At 46.6% G+C, this 9,761-nt stretch overlaps 2 protein-coding genes across 2 annotated transcripts; one reads left to right on the top strand and one right to left on the bottom strand.

Moving 5' to 3' along the window:
- The first annotated feature begins 856 nt into the window (after positions 1-856).
- LOC109753494 (germin-like protein 8-14) lies at positions 857-2,058 on the top strand. Its single transcript, XM_020312389.4, has one exon. The coding sequence runs from the start codon at positions 926-928 to the stop codon at positions 1,562-1,564; it is 639 nt and encodes a 212-aa protein (XP_020167978.1). The 5' UTR covers positions 857-925; the 3' UTR covers positions 1,565-2,058.
- Positions 2,059-3,434: 1,376 nt separating this feature from the next.
- On the bottom strand, positions 3,435-8,668 carry LOC109753493 (carotenoid cleavage dioxygenase 8 homolog A, chloroplastic-like). Its single transcript, XM_020312388.3, has 3 exons — positions 8,495-8,668; positions 7,647-8,390; positions 3,435-6,343 (listed from the first exon to the last, which is right to left on the bottom strand). Exons 1-3 carry the CDS (start codon positions 8,666-8,668, stop codon positions 5,708-5,710), a joined length of 1,554 nt encoding a protein of 517 aa, XP_020167977.1. The 3' UTR covers positions 3,435-5,707.
- Positions 8,669-9,761: the final 1,093 nt, after the last annotated feature.

Here is a 9,761-nt window from a genome sequence, read left to right as displayed (position 1 = left end):
GGTCACTGATATCTTTGTTTAGCAAAGCAACAAAAGAAGGCTGCACTTTTTGTCTCCACAAACTTGCTAAGCCAGAGATGAGTAACAAAGTTACCGTACCAAGTTCTGGCTCTTTTACGTATGCATGCATTCAATTTCAACCCTCTCACACTAAGCTTCGTATCTTATGTGATAATTGAGACAATGAGTTCATACAAACATCTGAATTTGTCTCAAAATAAAATATCCATCTCATTGCAAAAGCAGCTCACCATGTCCTGCCATTCCCTAATAATGCAGCATTGCAAGAGCTTTCCTTCATCAAAGCGGTCCTATTTTGGGACCATGCACAGCTATAAACGTTTGTCCACTGGCTGCCCTACGCCCTTCTCCCCACAAATCCTGACAGTGCCATGCATGCACGGGTATCCCGCCGGCGTGCCATACGTGCACGGGCACATGAAGTTCTAGGTTTGTCCAAGCTAAGTTAGCATGCTGAAGTTAGATAGAGTGTATAGAACAATATATCGACATGTACAACATCAAATCGGTTTCATTAGATTCGTCATAAAATAATATATATTGTTCATGTTGTAGATATAGATATAATGTTTCTATAAATTTGTGAAACTGAAAGATGTTCGACTTGAGATAAATTTAGAACTTAGAGTATTTTGGAGCGAAGGAAGTCCTACGTACTCAGTGGTGGAGACAGGCCTAGGGCTTCCTTATAATTCTTGATAAAAAGCACAGAAAATCACAGAAATTTATCAGTCAACATAGCATAGGCCCAGTCTTAACCTGCTGCTAATTCCGCCACTGTACGTACCAGCTGTACGCCTCTACCGTCTATGCGCCTCCTACCTTATCACCTTATGGCCTATATAAACACCAAAAGAGCACACACAGTACGTACCCAACATTCAGCAGAGCACGCTAGCCCAGAATGGCCAACGCAATGTTGCTCGCTGTGCTCGTCTCCTTCCTCGTCCTGCCCTTCTCCGCCCTGGCCCTGACCCAGGACTTCTGCGTGGCCGACCTGGCCTGCCCCGACACGCCGGCGGGGTACCCGTGCAAAAAGGGCGTCGGCCCGGGCGACTTCTACTACCACGGCCTCGCCACCGCGGGCAACACCAACAACCTCATCAAGGCGGCCGTCACGCCGGCCTTCGTGGGCCAGTTCCCCGGCGTCAACGGGCTGGGCATCTCCGCGGCCAGGCTCGACATCGCCGTCGGCGGCGTCGTGCCGCTCCACACCCACCCGGCCGCCTCTGAGCTGCTCTTCGTCACCGAGGGCACCATCCTCGCCGGCTTCATCAGCTCCTCTTCCAACACCGTCTACACCAAGACGCTCTACAAGGGCGACATCATGGTCTTCCCTCAGGGCCTGCTCCACTACCAGTACAACGGCGGCAGCTCCCCGGCCGTCGCCCTCGTCGCCTTCAGCGGCCCTAACCCCGGCCTGCAGATCACCGACTACGCGCTCTTCGCCAACAACCTGCCGTCCGCCGTCGTCGAGACCGTCACCTTCCTCGACGACGCGCAGGTCAAGAAGCTCAAGTCCGTGCTCGGCGGCACCGGCTAATCATTAATCAAGCAAGCAGCTCTCTATGCAAGGTCGTCGTTTCTCGTCGTGTCACACCATGTCGGATTACGTGCCTAGATGATAACACCGCGAGAAATGGTTTTCTACCGCTACCACATGCATGCATGTTATATACTCCCTCCGTTCCCAAATATAAGTCTTTCTAGAGATTGCAACAAGTGACTACATACGGATCAAATCGAATGAATCTACACTTTAAAATATGTCTACATACATCCGTATATTGTAGTCTATTTAAAATGTCTTAAAAGACTTATATTTAGGAACGGAGAGAGTATAATAGTGTGCATGCATCCATCATCTATATATCGCCAATTGGAGATTCGTGCAACATTTTCTAGTTTTTGTCAAAATTGTCTTGTCCTAAGTTATTGTATAGTGTTTCATTGAGATTTTTTTTTCTTCCTTCAAAATGTATTATAATGTTTTACCGTGTACTAAGTAAGAGAGCTTGTATACTTTATTTCTGTCAACTTCTTCTTATATTTTTAGAGTATGCATTGGCGTACCTTATCTTTATTGAATGAAGCAAAATGTTTATAGGATCCTCATGCCATATCGCTGGTGATAAGGTAGGGTTTACTCAACACCATACAACTCTGCACTAACTACTCTCTACAAGGTCAATCTCCTTTGCCCCAGCTTTCTTCCAAAGCTTGAACTCATCCATTATTTGAGCCACCAGGGTGCTTCCATTGACATGCAGATGTGTACCAGGAATGCTCGCACATTTTGTTGCTTCCAAAGGCTACAAGTGATCAACTTAACAAGAGAATCAAAGACCTTTTGCTAAACCCACGGATGGGTTACAGGAGGTTCAGGGGCTCCTTCATCTAATTCTCTCCATCCCCCGCCCCCCACCCCCCAATTTTCATTTTCATTTTCAGGTGGGCGGGGCCTCTCAGTCATAATGGCCCTGTAAAACCTCCGTAATGATCCATGAATGTAGCATTACTCGTCACCAACGTTGTAGATTTTCGCTCTCAGTCGCCGTTGGAGTGCTGGCAGATAGGAACATTGTGGTGAGGCAATGCATGCCACCGCGTTTGTTGCCCATACGCACGTTGAATGCGGATGTGGTTTGCAATGCCCTTCTCCTACTCACACGACGCTCCAGGGTCTAAATTATGTCATAGGCCAATCTAGATGAAGATTTTGTTGTTTAATGGAGCTATCTTCCATTTGCAATTAACTAGCTCCACTGAAATGTACAACACCTTGGCTGCTTGGCACATGACCTTGTATACCGAGCTTGCAGTATATGTTACGTACCGCACATCAAAGGCAATCCTCGCCACAACATCCATTCCCATCTAGCACAGAGTGTAATACCATGAATGTCAGTCCTAAACTCCCAAGACAGTTCTCGTCTAGGTTTGCGAACTCCTTGAATCTCTTCCGTTCCAGACCAGACAAACTCTGATCAACTTCTCCAATTGTTGTAACCCATTTTGATGCCTCGGTAATAAGAAGGTGGAGAGTTTTTTTTTTTGCGGGGTAAGCAGGTGGTGAGTTGGACATGCTAGTAGAACGAAAATGACAAGGACTAATCCACCAGCCCTGGTAATTGGCCCACATTGCCAAGTCGGAGCTGCCACTCCACTTTGTAAGCTGGTTGAAAGCTAATTGAAGGCCTAGGTATTTGCAGGGGATGTGTCCATAGAGCGGCATCAGTGAAATTGAGTCACCCTGCCTTAGGCCTGTCGTGTACACAGTGGCAGAGCCAGGTCAACATCAGCCCTCGGTCCGAATTTGAGAACTGTAGCTACAATATGTACAATACACACTAGGTATGAAGAATTCCGTCATCATGACTAGGCTGGCGTGCCTGAGTCCTATCTCCGACCCTGCGAGTACATGATCCTCTTTTTGGAACTCCATTCAGTACCAACTTGGTGCTCGCCGTGGAGAGTAGAAGGGCAACCCAACGAAGCCATATGGTGCTAGAATTCTTGTGGCTAAGAACTTCGAAAAGGAAGGGCCAAGAAAGGGAGTCAATCACGCACGAAATATCAAGTTTGAGGTGTACACATTTCTTTTTCACGCAAATCAGCTTCCTTGCAACTTGCTTGGCCAGAAGGAAGTTTTCATGAAGATTGTGTCTTTTGATGAACGCTGACTGGTTGGCGCTAACATCACCTACACCTAGATAAGACCCGACACTGTTGCACCTAAGGTCAACAAATATCTGGTTCACAATTTTCTTTGGTTTAATTTTTTTTTCTTTTCTATCGGTTTCCTTTGATTTTTACTGAGCTTTTTATTAGCTGTTTTCTTTGGTTTTGCTTTGATTTCCCCCTCTTTCCCTTTTTCTTTTACATGTTATTTTTTTTCAGTACACGCTGCACTCCCTTCATTCCATAATTCTTTGGTACAGATTTTTAGTATACACGTGGAATATTCTTTTGATACACATTGCAGATTTTTTTAATACATGATGTACATTTATTCGAATAAATGTTTTGGACATTTTTATGAATAGATGTTAGAAAAATTCAAATACACATTGGACATTTTATTTAGTGGCATGAACCATTTTTCAAACTACGTAAACATTTTCTTACATTGTACTTTTTTAGAAATGTCACAATTTTTTTAAACAAGTGCATATTTCTTCAAAATGTATGAAACTTTTTTAGTGGCATAAAATATATTTTTTGGAATTACGTGGACATATTTTTACCTTGTGTAAACCTTTTAAAAATATCACAAATATTTTTCTTAAAGTCGTGAACAATTTAAAAATATCAGAAACAGTTTTGAATGCCATCAACATTATTTTACACAACATGAACATTTTTTAAATGGGCGGCGAACATTTTTATAAATTAAAGAAAACATGGTTCCATTTCATAAATAAAGATACATAAAAGTAATAAAACAGAAAAAAATTGCGATAGGGAGCCAGCGCTCCTTCTGTGATGGGCCGGCACATGTAGGGTGATCGATTCTTTCATCTCGCATAAAGCGTGACAAAGATGCGCCCGCAATGCACAGTAGAAGACACACCAATCCAATGGACACTGGGCTACTTATTTGTCTATGTTTTTAATGTACAGGAAGATGTGGATGGTCAGAATGAGCAAAATGATTTTCTGGAATGTTTCGTGGATAACTTGAGCTAGGTTCGTCCAAACATTTCGTATGGCACGCAGTAGTATGAACTAAGTCATCATAACTTACATGGTTTTATGTGTAATTTTGTAGGAGTGCGTAGATGCTTGTAGAGGAGATGACGACGAAGCTGAGATGGACATTGAGGCGGCTCAATACCAACAATAGATGCTGGAGACACATTCGAAGGTTATGGCTATGACATTTTGGTCAAGGGGGATGCATATATGTTCCACAACAAGCACACCAAAGAGCGTGGATTTAGCATCAGGAAAAAGAAGGTGAAACAAGAGAATGGTCTTTCAAGGATTATACAATTCAGACGGTTCATTTGCTCCAGGGCATGGAAATAGCAGAGAAAATTGATAACCATGGAGGGCCACACCAGCAGGCTAAGACCCGAGACTTGTTGCGAGTGCGGTGTTCAGTTGGTGGTGAAGTTGGACAGATCACGTGGAGTTTGGTTCGTCTCGAAATTCGTGGACGATCACAACCACGTGCTGGCTCAACTCGACGAGGCCGCATTTATATGGTTAGGTAGATGGATACAAGATCACTAGAGGATAGAGATATTAGGGCTGCAAGGGGCGGGGATCAAAAAGCATATAATGGTCGACAACTTCATAATAGGTACGGTTCGTTGGCCGTTTACAACCTGTGCTGCAGAGAGAAAATGAAGCTCATTGCAAAGGGTGATGCTGATAATCCACAAGTATAGGGTATCACAACAGTTTTTAAGGATAGAATATGCAATCCAAATTTATTGATTCAACACAAGGGGAGCCAAAGAATATTCGGTCTGCTAGGTTTCGCACGCGGAAAAGGGTCTCCCGTTTGGGCACATGCGACACGGTCGCATAAGACTTTTTTCAGGCGACGTGAGTGAACGAAATCAGCCGGACGATGGCAAGTGTTTCCCTTGATAGGAACGGACCGATGCCTGGTTGAAAGAAAAAAGAAAAACAGAAACGGGAAACACATCGGCAGGATGAATTGGTTGTGTTGCCTTCAGTTCTTGGCTGGAATCCAGCATCCGTGGAAACCGTAGGGTAGCCCATATGGGAACCTGACGCGCGCAATCTCTTTGAACGTCGCCGCGTCGAGCACCACCATGAAACCTCCACCATCCTTGGCGCTGACGATAGACATGACAACTCCGTCGTCTTCGTCGGTTGCCCCGGGCCTTGCCACGAAGAAGGGCTCTGATGGCAGGGCGCCCTCCTCGTGCCAGCTCATGGCCTTCCGCAGCACCAGGTCGATCTTGGTGAGCGTGTTGGGGAAGTTGCAAGGCCGGCGTGCGCCGCAGGCGTAAGCATAGCGGTACTTCTTCCCGAGGCGCGCCCTGTTGATGTTGCACATGTCTATCCCTCGGCCATGCTCCTCAGGGTCCAGCGCCGTCTGGAGCTCGCCGGACGGGCTGCCGTCCAGTGGTATCCTGAACCGGCCGACTCTGGCGTCAGGCAGCGTGTCCGTGCCCCTGAACGACCTCAGTCCCTGGAGGACAAGCGTCTCGATGATTGCAGGGTCACCGTAGTGCTCGCAGCAATCGACGATGACTTCAGCAGCTTGGCCTTCCTCGCCTACCTCCTCGTACGCATTGATGAAGTGGATTGCCATGAAAGGTGGCACCTCAACGCTCGCCACCTGCATGCATGGACAAGAACAAACGCAACGGCGGGGCGGGCTATGAAAATCCAAAATAAAATAAAAATAGAGTAGAGCAACGATATGTCTCTACTACTATAGTACATCAATTTTTGAACATGGACTACCCGTCCATCGTGTTGCAGAAGCAAAACCCTTAGCCGTTGATTTGTTACACTGGGTGAATCTCTGCCGTTTATCAATACCAGACTTAATTGATCTAACGGCTAATGTTTTCCGGATTCGTGCTGTACGGACGCGCGCCAAAACGCTGCTAATCTGGAGCTTCCAGACTTGTCAGGGACGAGTTGTTCGCCTGCAACTAGAGCGGTCTACTGAAGTGAAGAATTAAATATTCCACCATCGAGTATTTACATGTACAGACTGGAACAATCTAGACAAGTGCATGTAGAGGCTAGCAACATATAGTACTACACTATCAGTTTACTTCTCACGGAGTGCTACTGCTACATGCATGGAAGCATTTCTTACTTTTCTCAAAAGTAGTGTGCTGTCTGCTGTAGAAAAGAGTGTACATATATTTTTCTTTTTGCACGTGAAGAAAAGAACAGCAGTGCTTTGCGGATGACAGAATTCAGACGATTCACACACGACACATAAATCCAATCGGACATGCGCATGAATGAGCAGGGTACCGGCCGCTGGATTTTCACGTCGTGCATAGATCGGGCAGAAACATCGTTTGTGGAGCAGTTTCGAGAAAAGAATGTACACATGGCAATACTGTTGGTCGCTGAGAGAAATATTCAAAAAACCAGTAGACATTTTTATTTAGATTTTACTTCATTTTTCTTAACATGATGTTAAGTTATTTAACACGCTATGAGGTCAAGGATACACAAATGAAATAGATTTTATAAGAAACCTCTGACTAAAAGAAGTGAAAATTGCCGCATCAAACTAATTTGCTCTACATTTCAAATTTGAATTTAAAAAAAATGATTTCACAAACATGTCACTAACAATAACATTTCTCTTAACAAAAATGTATGCTTTATCTAAAGCATTCTTTGTATAGGAATTCGTTGTGCTACTGTTGTTTAATGTGAAGAGCAAAAGAAATATCACGAGTTCCCACACGAAAATACAAATTTACTTTTGAAAATTGCATGATATTTTAAACATAAGATAGTAAATTTAGTTTTGCTTTAAATGATTTAGTATTTTGATTACTCATGATAATCTAACGTGCAAAGCACGTACAAATTACTAGTATGTATTGTATATGAACATCGATCCTACACCCGGCCACCTGCCGCCGGGTATATGTGGGTTTACTTACAGTCTTGCCGGTGGACCTGCACATGACGTGCATGTAGCTCCCGGACGCAGGAAGCCAGTGGAAGGCGTAGAACTGGGCGAGTTCGGACTTGAGCAGGCTGGTCGACGAGTACCGGAGCTGCATCTCGGGCACCACGACATACTTCTCCGTGACGGCAAAGGAGTGCATCCACCCCGGCGTCGGTCCACCCCGGCAGTCCACCCTCCCTACGACCTTCCTCTCGTTGCTCCCAGCCTCCATCCTCACCAAAAGGTGGCCTGGCCGGACAAGGTCAGGGAGCAGCGTCAAGAACTCGAACTCGGTCACAATCGGGTGCGCCGACTGTATCATGGCGCCGACTTTTCCCGTGAACTCGAACTTGCCGACCGTGTCGAGCGTGTGCGGGTCTATCAGGATGGAGCTCTTGGTGGTCTCGGTGAGGCACATGACCCGGCCGTCGCCGAGCGGCAGCACGGTGCTGTTGGGGTTGTCGGTGAGGGCCGCGCCGCTGAGGAGCCCCACGGCGTCGCGCACGCGGTCGAGCAGGTTCCCGGGCTCGGGGCATTGGGAAAACTCGCGCAGCACTGGCCGGCCATGCTTCTTGGCGGCCATGTACGCGTCCGACTCGATCTGCCGGTGCGCGCCGGTGGCATGGCCATGCGAGAAGGAGACGCGGACGAGTGTCGCGTAGCCGTCGAACAGGTGGTGGAACGCGACGTCGCCGGCGTCCCACAGCCCTGGGCCGTTCCTCAGGTACGTGCCGTTCTAGCCCACACAGCAGACATACATACAGTACATTTTTTAGCAACTAATGGATGATTCAGGCAGATATGCATATAGGTAATTAACATAGTACTATACGTACGTACCAGCCAGAGTGGGAGATCTCCCTCGACGGCCAACTCGCCTTCCCACCGCTCTTGCCGGACGCTTGTCCAAGCAGACAGCTTTGTGCCGCCGCCGTCCCCAGCAGCTGCTTCCTCCTCGACTGGCGTCGACGTGGTGGTCGCTGCCTTCACGGAACGGGCGGGGCTGCCTACCATCTTTGAGCGGCGGAGGTTGATCGGTGTGGAGCGAGGCAACGATAAGACCAGGGGTTTGGGAGCAGTGCAGAGCGCGGGGAGAGCAGCCGCTACTGTAGCTAGCTTCTGATTTTGATGCTGTGTCGGATTGATTATTGCACGATCGATAGATCAGTGGACCATGTATGGGTGTACGTATATATAGTAGGAGTAGCAGACATGTGTGGGCCTCAACTTTAGGATAATCACACTCCTGCCCAACGCAGCGGATGCAACAAAGATAAGTACAGTACAACACTACGGCTCTGTTCGGTACGAAGGATTTTTTTGAGGAATCGTACAACTTTCCTTACCTGCGGATAGTTTTTTTTGGAGGCGTTCGGAACAAAGGAAAGAGCGCTGTACTTTCCTTAGTATAGGAAACTTTCCAGCGATTTTCACGGGAAGTAAAAAATCTACACAGACCTAATGGAAAGGCACAGGAAACAGAGTCCCCGCCGCTCCTCTCTCTCTCAGCACTCCCGCCTCCTATCTTCACTCCCGCCACTCCCCCAAAATTCCCCACGGAGAAGAAGGAACCCTAGACTGCTTTGGCGCGGAATCAACATGGAGAACCAGCGGAGCGCTGTCGGCTGGCGAATCCACCCTCCTCCGCCTCCCCATCTCCCCCCTCCACCCCCTCCATCCACGCAAAGGCATGACGACCAGAAATTTGGGGGAAGTCAAGAAATCTCCCTAGAAGGTAACCGTCCAAACCTTTTTGATTTATTCTCCTATAAAACTTCCTAGTACTTGTTGATTTCCGCTCCTAAAATATATTTCTACTTCAGATTTATAGGCTTATAAAAAAACGAAAATAGATCACACAGATTCAGTATGTTTATTAGATGCATAAATGAATAGAGATTATTTCTTGTGTGTTTAAGTTGTTACACGGAGAAAGATCTACTTCTACTTGTTCATGTATGATATATGCTAGCAGGAAGTGTTGCTAGCCTGCTAAGCGAGTTCCTGTATACCTAAACCATGTATGTGTGCACGGATTGACTAACATGTATGATGATTTTGCATTTGTGACCACCTACTACGGAAAATGGACTGAACTTCCTGGTAG

This window comes from Aegilops tauschii, chromosome 2, assembly GCF_002575655.3.
Source record: "Aegilops tauschii subsp. strangulata cultivar AL8/78 chromosome 2, Aet v6.0, whole genome shotgun sequence".
Taxonomy (NCBI): domain Eukaryota; kingdom Viridiplantae; phylum Streptophyta; class Magnoliopsida; order Poales; family Poaceae; genus Aegilops; species Aegilops tauschii.
Note: the sequence above shows the minus strand (reverse complement) of the source record. Positions and strands in the feature narration are given on the sequence as shown.